Source organism: Podarcis cretensis (genome assembly GCF_951804945.1).
Source record: "Podarcis cretensis genome assembly, chromosome: 12".
In the NCBI taxonomy this organism is placed as follows: domain Eukaryota; kingdom Metazoa; phylum Chordata; class Lepidosauria; order Squamata; family Lacertidae; genus Podarcis; species Podarcis cretensis.
Window position 1 is genome coordinate 19825637 of NC_137181.1, and position 23786 is coordinate 19849422.

Below are 23786 nucleotides of genomic sequence, written 5' to 3' on the forward strand. Positions count from 1 at the left end.
CCCAGGCATTTGTAAAACCTAGCATAAATTGATTTTGGGACATACTACCTTTGCATCCTCAGGCTTTGATGTCAAAGCTAGTGACGTGTCAGGGTTTGCAATATCACTGCAGGAAGGTCTGTCGGGAAGCTTCTTCCATTGGAGTTTCCCAGCCCTTCCCTTCGAGGTATCGCGAGGCAGCTGCGGCGAAGGCTGTGGCTAGCTTGGACATGCCCACAGCTTAAACTCTTGCATCCCAGGGCTTTTGTTTTTGTGTGCAAAAAGAACCGGGCTCTCTCCCGCCCCCCAAACCCTTACTATTCCCCGGCTTCCAAGACGTCTCAAGACTTTTCCTATAGTTCTCCTCCTGCTGCCCTTTAATATTTTATCCCACTCCCTCCGTATATTGATTGCAACGCGCGTCCGTCGGCTTTACACGCTTCCTTTAACCAACTGTTGCGGGGGTCGCTTCCATTCACGCGCCACGGCGCCTCACGCCACCTAGAAATCTTTCCGTTTTGAGGATTAAGGTTCCCTAAACACATCCCTCTGCCTTCAAAACAAAAAGTTTCTCTCTCCCTCTCCCCCTGCAACAGGTTTTGACACAGCTTAATCTCGGCCGAGACTCATAATATAATATACAACGTAATATAATCACAGACACATGCTTGTGGCGTGTTTCATGTGTGCTTTATTTTATTCCTTTGTTTGTTCTGTGGAACAAGCAGACTGGGCAAAGAAAGGGCACGAGAGAGAGAGAGGTGGGGCGGGGGGAGGGCGGAATTCAAATGAATAACCGCAGGCGCCCTTCTCTCCCTCGCGCCCCCTCTTCCCGCCTCTTTTTCTCTTGTCACTCCAACCCTCCCCTCCCAACGGCGCCGCTCCTTTCCACCTTTTGCCCCGCCTCCCCTCCCTTCCCCTTCCCCCGACACGTGACGGGGGCCTCTGACGCCGGGCGGCGCGGTGCCCTGGAGCTGACACTCGGCGCGGAGCTGAGGCTGGGAGGGGGCGGGGCTCCTGGGCAGGCAGGAGGGAAGAAAGGAGCGAGCGAGGCGAAGCGGAAGGAGGAGGAAGAAGAAGAAGCAACAGCGGCGGCGGGGATACCGCCTCGTAGTCGGAGCGACCTGGACCTCCGGTTTGGGTGAGTGGGCCGTTATTCGGGGAGGGGGGAGCAGCGTGCTGTGCTGCGCCTGCCAGGAGTGCGTTGAAGTACCGTGTTTGGGGAGGGGGCGTTGCTGGCTTCACGGGGTTTATTTCTCCCCCCCCCTTCCTTTGCAAGGAAGAACGGAGAGACACGGTTTCCCTGTTTGTCCCTTCCCTCCCCCCTCCCACTGTTGCGCTTCTTGTTTAATTAAGCCGGAGCAACTCTTCTTCTTCTTCTTCTTCCGCCGCCCCTTCCTCCTCCTCTCCCCACCCCTCCCCCGCCTGCGCCCCCTATCAGAAAAGCGCGTTGGAGCCTCCGCCCCACCCCTAGGTGGAGCGTGGAAAGGTGTGCGGAGGGAGGAGGATGAGGGACGGAGGGGAGCAAGCCCTTTAAGCCACACGTTCGGCTACTCCGGGGGGAAAGCGTGACAGCCGGAGTTTAAAGGGGAGCCGGTGGTGCGTCATGTGCACACGACCGTGTCAAGTCCTAATGCTGATAGACGTGCTGCGTCGGGTTTCCTCCTCGCGACACAACCCCGCCCGCCCCCCCCTTGACCTTGGGGTGTTTTCATTCTGCGACAAGAGCAGGATGGGATGGGGGGATGACTTGTTGGTTCCCTACACAGTAATCACTTGGTAACTCTCGTGTGTGTGTGTGTATATGGGTGGGTTTGTAAGGGCAGGTGGGAGGAATGGCAACCCCACCTCTGTCCGCACTTGGGCCCAGTTTTAATTTGTAGTTCGCTGTGTCTTGACTGGTACAGCCTGATTCTGCAAATATATATGAATTCTAACTTTTAAGTGTTTCGTTTACCCTCGGGAGCCAGGGCAGTTTCATGCCTGGAAGCATTAATGTTTGTGCAGCTGATACACAGATCAATGCTATCTCTCTGCATTTTGCCTTGTGTCAAGCTGCCTGTGTGGAGAAGTGTCCTAAAGTGGTATATTTTGCTTCTGTAGTAAAAGCCTAATTTGGTTACAAGTTATTTTGTGTTATGCATACACAATCTATACGATATTAATAATAATAAAAAATATAATAATAATAAATTTGTCAGGGTTGCCCAGGGCAACCAAAAGTGACTTACAACTGAGTCATACATACAACATACAGCTTGCAGATGTATGTGTAGTTGACCAAATAATACAAACACAGAGAGACATTAAAGGAGAGTACATTGTGTAACTTCATTTCTCCAGTTAGGACAAATTATGAAGGAGGAGGATAGCTTAGTTACCAGCTTGAGCGGAAGTTCTGCATTCTCTCTTCCTTGCCAACTGTCTATACAGGCCTTAAAATGATTTGAGCCTTAGTTAGTATGAGTTAACCACAATGTATCAGTCACAGACTTTTCTAGCTATTTATAGTTTGCAATTGTAGTCAGCACAATAACAAAAGAGTAGAGTAAGAGAGGCAAGTAACTGATACGATATTATTCCCTCCCCCTTTTAATAAAAAAAAACTTGGGGGGAATTGGCTTTTTAAAGCTGTTTGGCATGTAAGTACACTATGCATTCAGTTTATGAGAAACTGAGTTTGTAATCAAGTTTCAAGAAAGGTACAGTTTGGCTTTTATTTTAAATACCATATTATTGGAGAGCCCATTGTTCTCAAATGTTCCCTAGTGTAGGTGTTCAAGAAGGAGCTGACCTTTTTTTTTGGTAATTGATATCTACTGTCCATGGTTACAATCTCTCTCTGTGTTTAAATCTTTAGGCTCATTTTGAAAGTATTTCATATAAAATTGAGTACAAATGAGTCATACCAGCTGTCAAGCAAAATTATTCTGATGAAATTTCAGCGTGTGAAATTGATTTCCCACAGCAAATGTGAAGAGAATGTTGTTATGAAACTCATGGACTTGGCCTTGCATTGCGTGTTTGCTTTTCTGCCATGGTGACTAGAAATGTTTCTGTTACTCTTTCTCCAGATGACTGTGGTGTACTTTATTATTGTCAGAAATTTTGATCTTAAGCATCGAGAATAATGCAAGCCTTCACATTCCTCTGATGGACAGAATTCTGGCCTGAAGTGAAACTTATAGGTTGCAGAAAAATTTGCATATAAGACAAAACTGTTTATGCCAGGGGGTGTGCATTATGTTCTCAAGTGATAGGCATCCAGAAATTGTGGGCTTAATGAAAATGTGCTTAAATTAAAGCTTGTTGCTGAGATGCTGACAAGTTACAACATAGGAGAAAACATCAATTGTGCAGAGGACAGTTGGCTGGGTTTTATTTCATCTGGCCTTCAGTTGGTAAGAACCTATGACATGGGGATCTAAATGTCCTCCAATACGACTTCAATGACTAACTTTGTTTGTATCACAACATCATTAATGTGCTCCTTGCAGCTGTAGGGGATAATGTTTGCCAGCACAATAGTCTGCGGTAAGAACCAAATGACACTGAGAGAGCTTGTTTGTATTTTTGGTTACATAAATAGTAGCATAGTTTTTTTCAATTTTTGTTTGGACTGTGCTGTGATTTTTTGATTCTGAGCTTCAGTTATTACACCGAGTGAAGCAAATTATAATTGGTTTTAAATAGTTTCCAGGCTAGGAATTATACACAGATATGTTATGATGATTCTGTTATACTGCTTTCTAACCTTCTAAATGTTTTTGTACTCCTTTTTTGTACAGTTACTGCTGCTTTGAAAGTAAGGTTGGGTTCTAGTACTAATTTCAGATCTTGCTCACCCTTTGTTGACTCACATTGGTTTAGTGAAGTGTGTGGGCTTTAATGTCATGCTACTTCACTTTTATTGCCTCCTACATTACATCCACTCTTTGAAAAGTGCAAATTTAGTGTATAATACAGTTTACCATATCCACTGTTCTAATGCTTACAGCACACCTACTCAGAACTGATCCCCTTTGGCTGCATTGGCACAGTGTTTATGAGCTGGTTGCAAGTTATTGTTAATGTTAATCATGTTTTGCTTTTTTTAAAAAACAACAACTATGTTTTTTTTTTTATTTGGACGAAACAAAAGTGAAGCAAACTCCTGACTGTGGGAGTGGTGGGGACTTGAGCTCAAGGCTTGCTTGTAGTTTGTTGTTGCTCAAGCACACATCAAACTGTGGTTTAACAAAAGGAGGAACCAATGTGGTGTGCTACAGATGCTTCAGAGTATAACTCTCATCATCCCTAACTGTTGGCTATACTGGCTGAGGCTGATGGGAATTGAACTACTTTTAGCAGCCACAGCTGGTATTACCAACAGTATGGATGTTTAGAGTTGTGGTTTAAAATATCTGTAGGGCACCACATTAACTACCCCTGGTTTAGCTTGAAATACAAATGTAGCCATTAAGTTTGGATTGAAGCCTTAGTATTCTCATAATGCTAATGATGGATGCCTCTTCATTTTTATTCTACTCCCTCACAAGTCTGGTTGTCTTTATCAACCATTGGCTACAGCAGGTGATGCTCATTTAAGTGCTTAAAAGGGGGGGCGGGATGCGGCTTTTGAGAAATGGCATTTGAGAGATGGATTTTGTGAAGTTAGAGCTGCTGCTCAACATTTGAACAGAATACAAATTTAAAAAACACTTCAGTTGGTTATTCCAGCATAAATAGATTATTTCAGCTAGTTAGGTAGATGGATTTTATTCCCCAGTTGTAGTACTTCCATCTCTTGTGATGATTATATAGGAAATTAAAGTGACAGGAAGAAATAATTTATAGAAGCAAAAAGCGGATAAAACACTGATTATTGGTGCCAGTATTCTATAAAGTTACAGTCTTTCTCTTGTAGTTTTAATAGGGCACATATGTTTTATTTCTAGAGCTGACTTTTCTATTCCCTCTTCATTTACAAATTTTGGTCTCAGTCCAACAAGATCCTTAAGATGCACTGTGCTGGAGCTGAAGAATTTCCCTTACTCCTCATGTATTTTCTTTCATTTGTTCTACATTACAATTGGCTTCTTAAACATGAAGATATTTTAAAGAAAAACTAAAGCGACTTATAGTTGCAAAAAGTTTTAAACAGTTGCATAGGCCTATTAGCATTAAAAGGTCTTCAAGAGACACCTGACACTGCCTGCGAAATCTCTGCTGGAAGAGCGTTCCCTCAAAGGATGGTTTGTGCCACAAACTAGGCCCAAATGCAAGACCGTGCTCCTTCACACTCCCTCCCTTATAGTCGCTTTTAGCTGTTTGTCGCTTTCCCCACCTTTTTAAGTATGTGTGATATAACCAGCTTTTAATTACTAGTTTTTACGCCTTACCTGTTTTAAGTCTTATGTGTTCTGTTTATCGGTATGTTTTATCTTATGCTGGTCAGTGACCGAACTAAAGTTAGATACTGATACTGATGCTGAGTGTTCCATAGCACAAGACTGAGATCACTAAATAGCAAACTTCTAGTTGAGGCCAGTTGGGCCTCTAACATGGATGATTAAGCTGGGATATAAGGGCCCAGGTGGTCCTTAATAAGATATGCAGATATCCACATTCAAATGTACATCTCTGTTCTGGGAACAACAAATCCTGTGTGTCTAGCGCTGACTTGATGCAGTTCCCTTCTGTAAGCATGCAGAAAACCTTTGTCTACTTCTAATGGTGTTGTTTCTGAACCAGTTCACTAAGAACTATGGGTACATAAATGACCTAGGAAGGATACTTTGGCTTGCATGCTCCCTTTCCTCACCTTGCATGTTGGAATTCCTGGTTTGTGGCAAACCATAGTTGTTTGTTCCATCAGACTGTGGTTGTGTTTGCCATGCAAACCAAGTCTGGAAGCTAGGATGACACTTTGGTTTGCAATCTTGATTTTCAGGAGGGCAAGTGCAAGCCATATCTTGCCAGTTCAGATGACAGTACTAACTGGTTTATTTTAAACTGGGGAGGAAATGAATTACAGTGCATGAGAAGGATAAGGGAGTCTGTGAGCCCAAGTGTTCTTACAGTCTCATTTGCGTATAGTCAAACCATCTTTTGGAATTCAGTTGAAATAATTTCCTTCATTGTGAATTATCAGTGTCTGTTGCCTAATCAAGGATTAATCTTTGTTATTTTGTTTGAACAGAAACAACCCCCTTTAGATGTTAAATGTATAAGCTGGGTTTTTTTTCCTATCCCACTTTAAAGACTCAAGGAATTTAAGAGGAAAGAAACCCTACACTAAAATAAATATATGTAACAGCTGAAATATCTGCAATGTGACCTTGGCAAAGCTGTTTTATTAAAATGTGGGAAGCATGCTTAAAGAGTATACTTATTCTTATTCTTATTAACAGTATTCTTATTAACAGTATCCTGACCTCTATGGTTCATAAGATTAGGTAACAGAACTTGAAGGGAACACTTTCCAAGATGTTTGGTAATGATTTGTGATTTATTAATTTGATGGCACTACAGAACTCAGGAGAAGTAATACTAAAGGGATATCTGAGCAGAATATGGGAGCCAAATTAAGCAAAACCATTCTTTTATTCCCCACAAGGTTTAATAATACCTGAACTAAATAAATCCTCTACGTAATCATAGGATTGTCTTGAACTAAAAAAAGACCTGATCCATTTTGCTAAGTAACTGAAACAATAGGCTTAGTAACAGGCAAAGAGCAAGAGCCGAACAGATATGAGGGTCCAGAAAAAGTTATTAATGTTTAACGTACTATCTTACACCTATGCAACTTGCGGGCAAACCCCCCCTCTTGTATACCACTTTAGCAGAATATTTATTAATTTCATGGAATAAGAGTGCAGTAATTCTCAAAAGAGTAATGTAGTAATGGGAACCTAGTAGCTCAAGAAAAAATGGTAAGTGGGTGTGATATTTCTGAAAATGGAAATTGTTATATTTTATTTATTCCACTTTTCAGGATACAAATCCTCTTGCAAATACAATCAGAGTACATTAATAGAATTACAGTACGGGCAACTTCCCATTTGTGCGGGGTTGCATTTTGGGTCATTGCGCACATCAGCGGTCTCATGTAAGCCTGCCCCGTTCCACCCTCTTCTGGGGCTGAAAATGATGTGTGTGTCAGTGGTTGTGCATCAGTTGAACATGCACAAAATGGTTGCAACCTGTGAACAACATCAAAGCACACCTAGTCATCAGGATGGTCCCACTTAAAGTTGTAGTTAACATTTTTCATATGGTTATGCCTAGAAAGCACTTATATTTATGTACACTGCTATTCATCCATGATCAGAGTTTTCAGTACCCTGAATTTTTCTTAAAATGAATTCTAGGTTAATGTGTTGTCATGTACTAAAATATGGCATTTTATTGAATTCCCTCAATCCAATATTTCAGTTTCAACTAATTCTGACAATTTGGAAAAACTTTTCAGATATTTACAGTATACTGCATGTGAAACTTAAAAAACAACAGCTTTTGTTTGCCTAAATGTAAGCCAATTAGGGAAGGGGAAACATTTCAGAAAAGTTTCTGGGGAAATTTCCAGTTATGGCTCTGAGAGAAAAAACTTTGTGAAAGATTTGGTTGGCTAGTTCATCCCAAGTATGAGACTAGTCAATAAACAGCATGCAGCTGAAACTCCTTTGTGGTAATAACATTTTTTTTTCCTTACAGGGGGAAAGAAAGACCATAATGTGGCTTACCTTTCACGTAGAAAGGTGAATACAGTTTCTTCCAAGAGATGGCCGACAAGAGTGGAAAGATTCTTTCAGGTCCATTATACATCGAAGTTGAATATGACTATGAATACGAAGCAAAAGACAAAAGGATTGTGATTAAACAAGGGGAGAGATACATTTTAGTGAAAAAGACGAATGATGACTGGTGGCAAGTTAAGAGGGATGAAAACTCAAAGCCATTCTATGTGCCAGCACAGTATGTGAAAGAAGTAACTCGCAAAGCACTAATGCCACCTATCAAGCAGTTGGGTGGGCTGCCAAACAGCTCTTTAAAACTTATGCATGGGTTACAGAGGTCAACAGAAAATGTCAATAAGTCTCCGGAGCTTTCTAGTTTTGGGAAATCTTCTCCAGTTCAAGTGTCTAGCACAGTTCGGGATGCCAATCAGAATTTGGGACCAAACATTAGCCCAGGTCAGAATTTTGGCCTGAGCTTGGACCTTTTGCAGAATAATGGGAAATCAAATGAATTTCAGTTCCCTAAAGTTTCCAATCAGAACAGAACATTCTCTGTGTCCCATTTTTCTTGTTCTGAATGTGTGGAGATAGAAAAGACCAGCTTTTCACAAGAACAGTCCTGTGATTCTGCAGGAGAAGGCTCAGAGAAAATCCACCAGGATTCAGAATCTGGAGATGAACTCAGTAGCAGTTCCACAGAACAAGTACAGGTAAGATGAGATGCATCACAGTCAAATTTGAACTATTTTGTGTCTTAAAAAAAGGTATGAAGTAACAATTTAGCAAGAAGCTTGTTTATGTACACAAACTTTTTATACTAAATGTATAAGAACTAAGCTCACTCAGCTACTGTGTGTTAGAATAGTGAGAGCATACTTAATATTTCTCTGGTGGTTTGTTTTTGTGCAGTTATCCATTGATTTGCCATTTTTCAGAAATTAACCCTTCTTTGAAGGGTTCATTAAGCATGAGAAGGATGATGGAAAGGATTGGATCAGTTTAGCCTGTTATGGTCAACGTATGTATCCTCTTGCAGAAGTTCTTATTAAATAGATAGAAATTTCAAATGGCCAATAGAGTGGAAAGCTTTTCATATTCTGTAGCGCATCTGGGTGGTCAGTGCTCGACACTGGGTTAGACATGCCATTTTTATTCACAGAGGTTGTGGTAGTTCTTATCAGCTTATTTTTAGGAGTCCCTGAGCTGTACTACTACAACAACTGTAGTACAGATGCATTCCATGGATGCTAGTTGTTTCATGTCAACCTTGTTATTTTTTGATGTAGCAGCCATCAGTGATGATTGATACTCCTTGAGTTGATAATTGCCTATGAGGGTTTTGATAAATTGATGTGCCCTGAACAGTGAACGTAATCTTCATAGCACTTATTATGTTATTAATCCAAATTAGCTGACAACCATCACATATACCACTTTCACATTTTTTAAAAAAAGTATTTATTTATTACTCATCCTTCACCCTAAGGTCCCAGAACTGGTTACAACATTAAAAACACCATATTAATACAACTTAAAACCTCAAAAATAAGGGGTGTTCTCAAAATGTACCCCTCAAGTGTCAAAAGCTAGGGTAAAAAGATTAATCTTCAACGTTCGTCAGCTGTGTAATGAAGTTGAAAGATGTGCCTTTGTGGGGCGGCAGTTTCACAGCTTAGGGCTGCCACAGAGAACGCAGTCTCCCAGGCTTCCACCCCCTGAACTTCCAAGGGCGGAGAAACTACCAATAAGACTCCTTCTGCCCATCTCAGCACTCCAGGTTGTGTTTCGGTTAGTTGGGGCCTGAGTCATTTAAGACTTTAAATCAGGGGTCAGCAAACTTTTTCAGGAGGGGGCCGGTCCACTGTTCCTCAGACTTTGTGGGGGGCCGGACCCACCCTCTCCCGAAAGGACCCCCCCTGCCACCACTCACGCCACAGCCGCCGACGCTGCCTCATCTTCTCCAGCGTCATCACCGTCCTCTGCCTCGGCCAGGGGTCTGCGGGGTGCAGAGCCCATGCCGCTGGCCTGGGCAGTGGAGGCAGACTCCCTGCTACTGCCGCTTCCGCTCAGCTCTTGGCCATACGCGGCCGCCTCAGTGGGAAGGAAGGGGTGTCGCCCAGAGGCATCCACGGCTTTGGATTGGCTGCAGGAGCTTCGTGCAGCCAATCCAAAGCCGTGCCAGCGTTGTGGAAGTCAGTCTCTGCACGGTGAGGCCTCCGCTCCGCACTGGTTTAGTGCGGGGACTGACCGAGCGAGCGGGTAGCAGGGTCCACGGGCTGTATTTACGAGCCTGGTGGGCCGCACCCGGCCCCTGGGCTGTAGTTTGCCAACCCCTGCTTTAAACACTAATGTGAACATGTTGACTTGGGCCCAGAAACAAACTGGCAAAGGGTGTAGCTATTTTAAAACAGTGAAACCCCAGACTGATTGAGTTTTCTGAATCACCTTCAAGGAAATCCCCACATAGAGTGCATTAAAGCAATCCAATCTGGAAGTTACCAAAGCATGGAACATAGTGACCAAGTTATCTCTATCCAAATGGGGTTGTAGCTGGTGAACCAGCTGGAGAAAAGGCACTCCTAGTCATTGAAGGAGCCTGAGAATCCAGTGACAAGTGTTGAATCCAGGAACATCCCCAATTGCTCTTATCAGCATTTTTTATTAGTGACTTTAGCTGATGTTGGTATTTCCAAATAGAAGCACTAGGGAAACTGTACTGAACAAGTTTGATAAAACTTATAATCAGAATGCAGGAGTTATACAGATGTCCTGTATGAAAACCACCAGCTCCCTGTGGACTGACCCAATGCAATTCAAGAAGACCTGTTATATGCAATACAGTATATAACAAATGAAAAGTGCAAACAGGTCAAACAAAGTATGGCAAGCAGTTCTTCTTGAACAACACTCACTTGTAGAGCCAGTTTGCAGTCTGGATAAGGCTTTTGGACCTAATTTTACTACTGGGTACTCAGGTGTCAGCTATATATCCATGCTGCTTGGGGGTGGGGAAGCGTCTAGCCTCAGAATGCTCTCTCTCATTCTCACTAGGCAAGAAACAGATCTGTCACAGTCTTAGACAATAGTCTTAGTAATTTAAAACTGTAACATTACAAAATGGGTGTAATATTTTATCTAGTTATGATGCCCACAAGCTATGTTACTTTCAACATAGCCATGAGTGGTGAAAAGCTGTCATAGCAATTAGACATCAACATTATTTTAATAAGCAAGAAAGACACCCTATATCCTGGTTCTTTGCCCTGCAGAATGTAGCAAAATATAAATGTTGTAATAATGTGATTCTTCAGTTTGTAACTTCAGCAAAGTACATTAAAATGATGATTGGGAGAGTTTAGGTTCAGGAAATCAAATTACACCAAAACTGGACTGAACTTCATCCCTGAGGAAAACCAGAACCATTAAATGAAAGTCTGTTGGAACTGAAAATGGAAAGAAAAATTCAGGCTAGTAGATCAGAATAAGAACAAGCAAACTTGTTTCCTCTAGATCAAGCAGATCTAGAGATTTAAATGCCTGCTAGATTTTACTGAACTACCCTCCTGCTTTTTTTAAATCTTTCAATAGTGACCATTGTTTGGCAGAAATCAGCTGGGTAGAAATTAAGGTCTTTGCAAGCTGTTCTTATGACTGTTTGTTGCCAGAACATGAAGTTCCAGGCTGCGTATGGTTACCTTGAAAACAAGTGTTAAGCTAAGTGAGTGTTAGCACTATACAGTGAATGTGAGATGTCCATTGTCTTTATGCCAACTTATGTGGAGGCGAAAGAGCGTTCTTTCTTCATTGGATCCTACTTTTAACAGGGTCTGCTGTCTGTGTCTTGCACATTTTAAAGTCTGTATAAATGCATTTTAGAAAATAAAAGAAGTTTGTGTTTGTTGTACTCAAGAGAGTCTGTGCAACAGCTTATTGTGGGTTGTAGGAATGCATTCCAGTTTTCTTTGTTTGAACCTATGAGAAGCCTCCTATCAGTTTTACGGGGGGGATGGGATTGAATTTTCATTAAATAGATTGTGCAGCAGGGCATATACATGCCTTCTGTTCCTGATTTTGCGTGATCTGTGTTAGATTCTCACTGTAAACGTAGAATACCCAATGGCACAAGCATACACAAGCTTCAATTAAAAAAGTGATACTAGATTCAGTGTTTTAAAAAAATGATTATGTTTCCTTTCTCCTCTTTTGGTGAATGGTAACACCACAGGATGTATTCTCATTTCACTCTGTTATGTGACCTTATTGTGACTGTCAGCAGCTATCTGTATTTCTGTGGGAAGGATGTGTATGGCCTGCCTCTGCTTACTTGCTGTTGGATGTGTATGGCCTGCCTCTGCTTACTTGCTGTTGTGCGTGGTGGGATTGATTGCAACAGCCTTGTTTTCTGATTGTGGGCACAGTTGCTTCCTTTTGGTCTCAGTTCCACAGCTGCATAGGGGATCCCTAATAAACACTATGCATTTTGAAGACTTTTCTGCCACACACTCATCTGAACTTTGGCAAGATTATCTTCTTCATCAGTGCCCTATCTTCATATAGGAATTAAAAGTGACCAATGCTTGCTGGTGTTTTGAAAGCAAGAATTTTGCTGATTGTTGTTAATTGACAAATTATTAAATAATCTAAATCTAGTTTGCATAACCATTAATTCATGTAACATGTACATTGAAGCAAGCAGTGCTTAATTTGGGGAAGGAAGAAGAGTGTGAGGTGACCGTTAGGTGGCTCCTTATTTGAATATACAGTATATATAACCAATGTTAAATCTCTGTAGACAAATTTTGGTTTATCTGGCCTGTTGTTGTGGATAGGACTCTCACAATAATGCAGTCAGCTTCCTGCCTGCTTGCCTCATGCCTATCATGTTTGGTGAAAGCCAGTTGGGGGAAGGGTGTTGATTAGATAGGTCCAGGATGTGGTGAATGTGTCTTTACACAACAGAGTGGTGCATTCTGCTCTTAAACAGGTGTGAAAGTGTGTTCACTCCTGAAGAAGCCCACCCTGAATCCTATGGTTTATAACAACTCCTGCCTGGTTGCAAATACCCCATTTTTGGGTAAGGGGATAGAGAGAGTGGTGGTTGTGCAGTTGCAGGAGTTCATGGAGAATGCAGATTATCTAGATCCATATCAGTCTGGGTTAAGGCGCAGTTTGGGACTGTCCTGATGAATGAACTATATTAAGAACTACATAACTTTTAAAAGACATCTGAAGGCAGCCTTGTATCAGGAAGCTTTTAATGTTTGATGCTTTATTATGTTTTATATATTCTGTAAGCCACCCAGAATGGCTGGGGAAACTCAGCCAGATGGGCGGGGTATAAATAATAACATTATTATTATTATTATTATTAAGAGTGGGACGGGGATGTGGGACTCTGCTTCTTTTTCTTGATCTCTCTGTGGCTTTTGCTACCATTGACTATGGTATTCCCCTTGGCAAGCTCTGTGAAATGCGTACTGGGGGTGCTGTTGGACAGTGGTTCCTGTCCTCTCTGTAGGGTTGAATCTAGAGAGTAGCATTGGGAGACTGTATTTCAGCTATGGTGTACAATCTTATCTCTAGTGCTGTTTAATACTTGTATGCAGCCTCTGGATGTGGTCATTCAAAGTTTTTTTGGGAGGAAAGGGTCATCAGTATGCTGATGGCACACAGTTCTACTTCTCTACAACATCAGCGGCAGGAGAGGATGTGCATGGTCTGAACCATTGTCTGGGTGCAGTTGGCTAGGGTTGGGGTTGTGCTCTTTGTCTCTGAAGTCCAAATTACTGCCTATAGCTAGTAAACCAGATGTAGCCATTCTTGGAAATCAGTAGTGTGGTCACAGTGATTGGCCACCTCAAGATTCCATTATTGCCGTGTGCTCTATGTTGGGCTATCTTTGGGCCTGGTCCGACAGTTCCAGTTGGTGCAAAATGGTGCAACAGCTGGACTGTTGATGAGGACTGATGATTGCCAGCAGATACCTGCAGTGATCAAAAGCATGCACTGACTCCCCATATGCTACTGGGCCAGGTTCAAGATCCTTGTATCTGCTTGGGTCTAGGATACCTTGGAGACTGGCCGCCAGATCCCTTATATCCCTGCCCAATCAATGAGGTCTTCGTGGGAGTCACTGTTAGTGGCCTCCCATGGCTCAGATGCATGGCTCATATCCAGAAGAAGCTCCTTTCGCTGTTGAACATACGGGGCTTCTGAATTTATTCCAGCAAGCTTTTTAACTGAATTCTGATTTTATACCGTTATACTCATTTTTAGGCTTATTGTATTGGGTCTCCTGTACATTACTAAGAGACAACCGTAATTAAGTGGTATATACATTGTTGAAATAAATAAAAAATTATAACACAATAGGTAACAATGAAATTCTTTCTCCAACCTGCAGTGCATGAGATCTTAGGGGAGGGGAAATTAGCTTCTGGACATGCTTCGTGCCAGAGGATGGACTTTTGGATTTGTGCCACCTGTCCTTATCAGTAGGGATGGTGCAGAGGTCTTAAGAGGGAACTCTGGGCACTGTTGCACCCCGAATGCTCTAGTCTCCCTTTTAAAACCTGTGCTTGCTTTGAGTAGAACTGTGATGGTGACATATGCTCATTAACTTTTAAAATCTGTGTGAAGGTGCTCAGTGTAATCTTTGTATGTTGTGTACAGGAAGTTCGTGTCTGATTTAAATGCTTCCCATACTTTGTCTCTAATGTATCATTTATAGAGAAGTTGCTATAAGTAGCAAGTTGGGTTAATAATTACAAATATAGGCACTGACCTATTTGCAAAGATTGCTCTGTCTTTCATCCTCTTTACTAATTGACTATTGCATAAACTGTGAAGCACTAGAGGGATTATCACTAGGCTGTGTCTTGCTTTGATGAATCTTGTGTAGTAATGATCTTGCAAACAGACTCTCTCCTACCACTGCAGGTTTACCTTGAAAATATGCACCTTGCTAAAATCTGTAACACTGCAAACACACACCCGTAAGACATATTTAAATATCTCTTTTGAATGACTGTCTCCCTCAAGTTCAGATTAAGTGTATTTAAAATGTGTCTTTTGTCAACATGGCTGATCCCACACCCCCAAGCAGGCCTCTGGTGGTGGTGAATTTTCTTTATATGCCATCTTTCCTTCCAATCAGGAGCAAAGGGTGGTATACAGCATCAGTAAAATACAATCAAGTCAAGAACACCACACTTTAAAAACCTCCCTACATGCAGCAGAACTAGACATAAAACAACACTAGCATATTTCAACAGCTGGCTCCCCAGGGCATTTATCTCCTTATAGCCCAGGTTGACCGTGTCTTTAGTTGACTCCCAAAGGCCACCAGTGAGGGGAACAAATATGCTGCTTCAGGGACAGGGAGGGCTCCCTAATTCCTGGACCAGAGAACCCCATATTCACAGGACCTCTATCTTATTCAGCTTTAGTTCATTGGCCTGCACCAAACCATCATTTCCTCTGGACACTGATCCCCTACCTGCACAACCTCTTCAGATGGGATGGAGGAGTAGAGCTAATTGTCATCTACATATGGTGCTCTAAATCCCCAGATGACAGCTCCCAGTGGTTTCATATAAATCAAGAATAGGGAACTTATGGCCCTCCTGATGTTGTTGGACTCCACCTCCCATCAGCCCCAGCCAGCATGGCCGAAGGTCCAGGATGCTGAGAATTATCCATCAGCATTTGCAGGGCCTCAGGTTCTTCATCCCTCATACAGATTTTGGACAGTATGGAACCCTACAGGAACATAAAGACACATCTAGTACAGCATCCTCTTCTGACAGTGACCAATGAGATCCCCATCAGAAGCAGCCCACAAGCAGGAAATGAGTGCACTAGCATTCTCACCACTTGTGTTTCCCAGCAAGCGGTATACAGAGGAATACTGCCTCTCATAGCAATGGTAGAACACAGGCGTCATGCCTAGCCCTATCCTTCGTGAATTTGTCTAACCTTTGAAAGCCTTCAGGGTTGGTGGGCGTCACTGCATTTTATGGGAGCAAATTCAAGAGTTCATTTTATGTACTTCCTTTTGTCTGTCCTCAATCTTCCAACATTCAGCTTAATTTGATGGCTACAGGTTCTAGTAGCATAAGAGGAGAAAAATGTCTTTCTCTCTGCATAATCTTACACAGTGTGTATCATATCTCCTTTTACCTTTCTTAACGGTCCTCAAAGGGTATTGACTTATTATGATAAACAGTATATTTTTGCTTCTATATCACTTGCTGGATAAACCCCTTCCTATATTTGAAATATGGGCATGGTCCATCCTATTTGTGCTATGAGTCAACAAGATTGCTAATTATGTTCAAACCTGTTGATGCTAATATATGGCTTCGAGAAACTGAGTTGAGCACCATCCTTTATCTTATACCAAGTGGCAGATGGTAGTCCCTTTCTGTCACAAATAATATTATGCATCAGAATGATGGATTTGAAAGCATAGAGATTCCATATCTCATTACTTATCCTTGATTCTCAGTTGCGCTCTTTATTCTTTGTTCCATTTTATTAATCTGGCATTTTTGTTCTTCTACAAAAGGAAATAAAATAAAAATAAACAAGATGGAGGGGAAGGGGATGCAGAGAAGACACTCCATTTGGTTGCAACTAAAACAAAATGGGAGTGAAGTTCTCTGGCTAAATCTAGCTTAAAATTGTTTTTTAATGAACAAAATTCTACATGAAAGAACTGTTTTATATGCATAATGACTCATAGGTTGTTTTTGAAGGTTCAACTGGAATTCAGGCTCGATAAAAGTCTGCCCACCAATATGTCACGTATGTTTCTGAATCTATTAGTTTTAGTTAATAGTCAAACTCTTAAGAAACACATTAAGATTTGCAGATTAAAATTTATTTGATGTAGTCATAGCATCATTTGATACCTTGCAAGAAGAGTGGGGGAACTGGATCTGGTCAGCAGGCCAAATCCTTATCTCCACACATTTCTGTTGGACAGGTAGGTGGGACTGTGCACCTGTCAATCACCTGATGTCACAGTGCTGTCAGATGACCTGCTTTTGACCACATGGTTTGAAATCAAACTGCGTCAGCAAAAATGTGTGTGCAGGGATTCCCAAAGCCCAACAATCAGCTGATAATTGGCACTTGGGATGTGATATGCAAGGTGCTTTACAAGCACCGTTGATCAGTGGTTCTTGCAAAGTCCCTTTTGTGCAAGCTCTGCCTTTACACCAGATATGACATTAGGTATAGGGCATGTGGGTGTGGCTTGGATGAATCATCTTCATGGGCCAAATGAACTAAATCGGTCCTGCAGGGCTGGAAATGCCCCGTCTCTGCCTCAAAGCAGCATAAAGAACTAAGACTCTTAATTCTTCTGTAGGCTATCATTCATTCTCATTAGTAGATGACTTGAATCTCATTTAGTTTTCTGTTGTGTGACACAAATTTTAAGCTAGGATAAATATGTGCTTAGGAAAGCAGCTAATACATGTTAACTAACTCACTGAAGTTAAGCTGTGGGAAATGAGGAAGGGGATTTCTTTAATTTTTTGCTGGGAACAGCTGTGTGAACTATGGTTTAATGGAAACAAGCTGGTGCACATTGCAAGCCTTGACATGTATATATCATAGAAACATAGAATTGAGGAGTTGGAAGGGACCATGAGGATCATCTAGTACAGCCCATATATATGGCGCTATTTTAAAAAAGGGAAGAAAAGAAAAGAAAAAAGTTTGTATCCCAAGATAAATCTCAAGTGTTAAGTGAAGCACAAACCATTTTTGTGTGAACTTGATAGTGAGTGCAATTAGAGGCATTGTTTTCCTAGTATAAGTATATTATCAATGTAGGCATCCCTGTTTTCTAAATGTTTTGTGTGTAATTTCTTATAGTGTAAATATCTGGTTGAGCTAACCTGAGAGAGAGTAAAAGCAGTGTGGTTTACAAAGCTTTTTCAAGAAAAGAATGGTTTGAGATGGGCTTTCTTATATTGGGGTGCATTGCAGGGTTCCCCCCAATGCCAGACTTAAATGTGTGTTGCATTTTCTATTCAGACCTTCTTCCAAGGAGCTTATCTAGCTTCTCTGTGAGAGGTAATGCTAAAGGAGTATGACTTCACCATGTGTGATAGTTACCATTGCCCTTATACAATAGTTTACTAGGTACCCTAACCATTTTAGACTCTATTTGTTGGTTAGAATATAGTAGCCCATACATGCTTTGTTCCAGACAGCAAAACCTTAGGAGCTTATGAAAACAGAATCTGTTTTCAGCTGCTTTAAGTGGCCAAATATGATATTGAGGCTAGAGGTGCATTGCAAATTGCTGACACCCACAGATTACTTTTATTGTGGCTAGCCAGACGACATGATCATGGCGCCTTTAAGACACTGAAAACTGAAAGCTTCTCTTGGTATCACTGTTATTAAAACACTTTATCAAAGGTGGCCTGTTGATTTTATGTAAGAGTCCAAGGAGCAGACTTCTTGAACTTTGGCTTTCTACATGCTAAGCAGATTATTTCTACTTTATTCATGGTGGATCGCGTCTGCTGCGTATGCTCTCTGTAGGCAGCATTTGTTGTTTTCTGTATTCAGAAGAATATTTTGGCTCAACAATAAGCAAATGAAGAATGAAGATGTGGCAACACTAGACATGCAAAGCATTCAAGTAAGTCTGTGGACTAAGTTTTCTTTTTTTAAACTTCCTGTTCTGGCTCAGCAGGTTGGTGAAATGGAGGTTTTTATATGTGCACATGTGGAATTAGTATTAGCCATCTGCATTACCTTAAGGAGAATGGCAAGAGGTGGTCCTGTATGTATTACAATAATATTTGAGATACTGACGTAACTTTGCCTACATTTGAGGAGTTAACAAGTGTGTGAAATAACCAAGAGACACACGGAGTAATTACTGAGAAAAGACACCCCAACTTTTTCTTCTAAAGGACACACAGATATTTTGGCTGTTTGTAGTTTACATTATTTTAAGAGAAAGATGGCAAAATACTTATGTTAAGAACTGTTACATTTTTATAGTTGTATAAAATGTCATAAGCAAATGGAAGATTGTGCCTCCTTGTTCTTTTGTACTGGATTCATTGGTATCCCACTATCACTTCCAGGATTGGCATGTTTTTTGTCCAATGTAGTCAGCCCTTTTCCTATCTAAATAGCTATTGTGGTGTCATTAGAATTTCTGTTGTTTGCATACTTTCTATCTGGCAGATTACTTTTCTTTTGGCCTTTTCATAATGTGTTAATAGTTTTCCTCAGTATTACTCAGTGATGTGATAGGTGGCCTTCAACTCTTTTTGAAGTAAGTATCATAAACAATTTGCCAATTCCTTCGTTCATTTCCATTGATGGTGGTCTGGGTGTTGTGTGTTAAGCGAGTTTGGGAATTGTAGCATCTCAGAAATGGGAAGTGTGGAAGGAGATGAGAAACAAGCCAGAATGCATAATTCAGGCTTCAAATAAACATTGAAGACAAGAACAGTAATAAGTTACTGGAAGTGGTAGATAAACCCCTCTAATGCCAGAATCTGATTTAGGCATAGCTTGGTTGAATAAGCAATTGATTTGTGGACAGAGTACAGTTAAAAAATGTACATAGGAAAACCATCTAGTGATAGATGACATTTGCAAAAAGGAAAGTAAAGAAATGCCATACTGCTTCATCTGATGCATTTTTTTAGCCTTATATAGTTCAATTTAGCCATTTCAGCATATTCCTGCATTTTCCTAATCCATTCATCTGTCTCTGGGGTTTTTTTTTTATCATTTGCAATACTTTGCAAAGAATAATCAGGCAGCTGTTAGCATGTGACTGAATAGTTCTGAATGTTCTCCTTTTAACATATATATCAATAGTGGATCTAGGCTTAGATATTTTAGTATTTTTTAATAATTATATTTGTTTTATTGCAGAATTAATTTGTGGCAAACCATGAATTTCTATATTTTGCTTGCGCTGTTGGGAATGAGCAGACAAAGATTATTGCCGTTGTGTTACAGCTATGCTGATATTAATGAAATCCATGTTTTTGCTGCTGAACACAAATCAATTAGATTAGTCCTCTGTAGGTAAGATAAAGGGCATATGAAGGAGGGGAACCCAGATTAAATGGAACATTTTTTTAAAGAACAGACTAGGTTGATAAAAAGCTTTACAACCAGATCTGGTTGTTTGTTTGTTTTTAAATAGAAATAGCATAGTTTAAGATGAAAAAACGTATTTAAAATTTAGACTCATATTCCCGTTATTCCTCTTTTTGTTTTGTTTTGTTACAGTGGTACTATATTCATTTTAAAAACAAACCCAAAATCTGCCTTTTGAGATGTAGCATCATTAATGCAAAAACAGGCAATGTCCCCTATTATTATAGGCTTTTTCACCCTTTGTTCCTCTAGGGTACACCATGTTATAAGTTACCAGAATCAACCACTGTGGGGGACCTGTTTGATCTTACTCACCCATATTATATTAACAGAGTATCTGAGCTCTACGCTAAACTTAGTTTCCAAATGAAGGATATTTATGACTTTGCCTGCCAATCGAAGATGGATATTTGTTCTCCATCTCATGCCAAAGCCTTAATCTACTCTGTAACTACTAGCTCATGCTTCTGGAAAGGTTGGGCATGTAGGTTTGCTGTAGACTTAATAATTGGTCTATTTACATGTGGCTAGATTAAGTGACCCTGTTCCTTATTTGGGGATTCCTTTCCATTTAGCTTCAGAACTAAGTAGTTTGCAGTGCTTGAAAAAATTGCACCAGAGTTGCAAATTTATAAAAATTAGGGGGAAATGCTTGAGTGAGAGCAGGGAAGTACAGAAGCCCACAGTGTGTTTTCAAACCATGATTAAGAGACTGGATATGGTCTGAAGGCATATGAGACTACCACATTATTGAAGCTAAGCAGGTGTGAGGTCTGTTTGGATGGGTAAAGCACTTGGAAACCACACATAAACTGCTTAGTAGAATAAAAATGTAGTTAAAATATTTAGTCATATAAATATGCAGATTGTCCACAGATTGTTGCATGGCTTAGAATTAGCTGGACTATGCAGTTGCTAGTAACTCCATGCTTTCACCCAAAACTCTGCATTTGCCGTGGAAATTTGGGGAAAGTGCTTCTTCTCTGATTCCAAAACTCAGCAGTGTGGCTGTAGAAATTTCACCTCCCTTATATTTGGGGACCAGGAACTCCTTTCAGCTAACTGGTAATACATGTTCCTCATGTACAGATTCTGTAGGAAAGACACATTCAGTTTGAGTGCTAGAGGAATACCATGGGATGAGTCCGCAGAAAGCAAATTCCACAGTATTTCTATAGCATTTAAAGGACACTAGTTGTATATCACTGTGGATATGACTGAACCAAAGTTTAGTACATAGTAGGTCTTTTGTCTTCAGTAGGAAAATTAATTGTGTGATTAACATCTTGGCTAGATTAGAGCTGTTGTTTTGATGGCTGTAGGAAGCATTTAAATTCACTTTTGTTTTGAATTACAAAATAGGAAACTTGATTTCAATGAATGATCTATGTTTCTTTTCTCTTACTGAGTCACTAATACTTTTAAAATGAGTCAAATCTAGCTTAAGTTGCAAGAGTAGCTATGCTTCTAGTTTTTGTAAATTTTCCTTTTCGGTAAACCTAAACATTATTTATGTTCCATCTTTTGATTCCATCTTTTTTGGCTGCCCTCTGTGACATTTGACATCCCCCCTGCAGCCTTCTGAAAGTTGGTTAAGCGAGGCTTTGGGAAGGAGGAGTAAGGGCCCTGACTTGGCCATAGAGTTCGCCTGTCTTCTTCCAGAGCCTAGTTAGTGCTTTTCCTGCTTTGTGAAGGAGTTGGGAGGGCTCAAGGACTCTGCCAGAGCCCCACTCCTCCTTCTCAAAGCCCTATGCCTCACTTAGCTGGGTTTGGGAAGGCAGCATGTGAGTACGAAGGGGAACATCAAATTTCGGCCTCCCTTTCCTCCCTGGTCCAACAAGACTCTGTGCAGCTCATGCGTTCCATGTCAAAGTACTCTTGCAGCCCACTTGGTAAGAAAAGTTGGATTGCCCTGGAACAGAGGAACAAATTTCCTGCATCCCTTCAGCAATGCTTGATTTGTTTGTGTTATTATACAGTGTGTGTGTGCGCGCGCGCGCGTGTGCATGCACATGTGATTTAAAAATGAATTTTAGGACAATCACTCAAGAATGCGGGGATTAATAGCTTTAGGATTCAAAACTAAAGATCAGTTCAGGGAAAAGCGGGAGTCTTAATAGGTAATTATAATCTTTAGAAAACCTAAAGCTGTATTTATTTTTAAGAAGACTTTAGAATACTATTGTGTCTACATTACATATCAGTCTACCTGAGATAAGTTATCTGAATAGATATATTTGAGGATTTTTTTTGAGCTGTATTTTCCACATAGTAAACATTTCTGTACATTTTCTATAAAGCATAATATATTCATGTTTTGTTCCCACATAAGCGACAACTGTTTCATGTGCTTTTACAAACTTGGTGAATGCAAAACCTTGCAAGTGAAAAGTTAAGGTATAGGGATTTTATTATTTTGCATAACATATACTATTTAGAATTTGAATGCAACACTAGAAAACACCGTAGTTCCCAACCTCACAAACTTTGCACTGGTGGGAAGTTTAGGTCCTCTTTTTGTTGAGGCTTAGTAATGGCAGCTGTTATCGAAAGCACAGTTCTCTTTAGCAAACCCTGCAGGAGGGGTACTTCAGGTCCACTGTAATCACTGCAGTGCTGTAAATGTTGGGGCAAACGGCCAAGTCCTTCATGTCCCTCTGTGTAATTCAGTCGGAATTTTAAAAAGCACAAGTTCTATACTTAAGTTTGGTTATTTTTGTAGGGAATGTGTAATTAGTAGAAATAATGAGTGGTGAAGGGAGGAGGTTTCTATTCTTGTGAAAACAAAGGATTTGGGTAATGAAACCTATTAACGTGCCTAAAAGTTGATACATAGATTTTGATAGTCTTTTTACAGGTTGGTACAGTATGCTGGAAGGGACGCAGGTGGCGCTGTGGGTTAAAGCCTCAGCGCCTAGGGCTTGCCGATTGAAAGGTCGGCGGTTCGAATCCCTGCGGCGGGGTGCGCTCCCGCTGCTCGGTCCCAGCGCCTGCCAACCTAGCAGTTTGAAAGCACCTCCGGGTGCAAGTAGATAAATAGGGACCGCTTACCAGCGGGAAGGTAAACGGCGTTTCCATGTGCGGCTCTGGCGAGCCAGAGCAGCGATGTCACGCTGGCCACGTGACCCGGAAGTGTCTCCGGACAGCGCTGGCCCCCGGCCTCTTAAGTGAGATGGGCGCCCAACCCCAGAGTCTGTCAAGACTGGCCCGTACGGGCAGGGGTACCTTTACCTTTTACAGTATGCTGCTGAGTAACCGCTGTAGTTTAGTAGTGTTTCAAGTAATCCCATCATCAGGCAACACACTAGCCTGTGCTGGACTGCCCAATGCATTTTGCTTCTGGAGCTACAGCAGCACATAGCAGGTGCCTTTCTTCCAGCAATCAAAGTGCATAGTATGCGTCTGATTACAAGTGGTGGGGAATCACAGGTGGGGAGAGTGCTATTGTGCTCACCTCCAGCTTGTGAGTTCGCATCATCATTTTTTATTTTTCTATCTTACAATACTCAAGGCGGTTTACAAGCTGAAGAAACAAAAAATGTACAACTTATAACAATCTAATGCAATACAAAAATGTGATAATAAAACAAAACTTTAAAAAAGCAACCTACATCAAAAAGTAACATTCAACAATTATTAGAATAGTACAAAATAATAATATCTACATATAAAAGTTAAATAGAAATCCACTCAACAGTTACAATAAATAATTTCTAAACTATAATCAGTAAAACAATGGCAAGCCACAGTACATAAAATAATACAATACAAATGGAGAAGCAGAGACTAGAGGGTGGGGCAAGGCAGGTGGAAGGAGGCCTTGCCTGATGAAATCTCTCTCCTCACAGTTCTTCCTCCAGGCACAGCTTCCTTAGGAGGAGTCCCAGGAGGATTTTGCACAGAGAGAGCAGGATGCTGGACTAGATGAGC

General features: G+C 41.1%; 1 protein-coding gene across 10 annotated transcripts in view; it reads left to right on the top strand.

Moving 5' to 3' along the window:
• Positions 1 to 979: 979 nt before the first annotated feature.
• Positions 980 to 23786, top strand: part of ARHGAP12 (Rho GTPase activating protein 12) — a 68512-nt gene continuing 45705 nt past the window's right edge. For all 10 annotated transcript variants that reach the window (XM_079946667.1, XM_079946669.1, XM_079946670.1 and 7 more), the window contains exons 1-2: positions 980 to 1120; positions 7678 to 8410. In XM_079946667.1, the coding sequence (XP_079802793.1) occupies positions 7745 to 8410 (666 nt within the window). In that variant the 5' untranslated portion in view covers positions 980 to 1120; positions 7678 to 7744. The remainder of the gene's footprint in view (positions 1121 to 7677; positions 8411 to 23786) is intronic.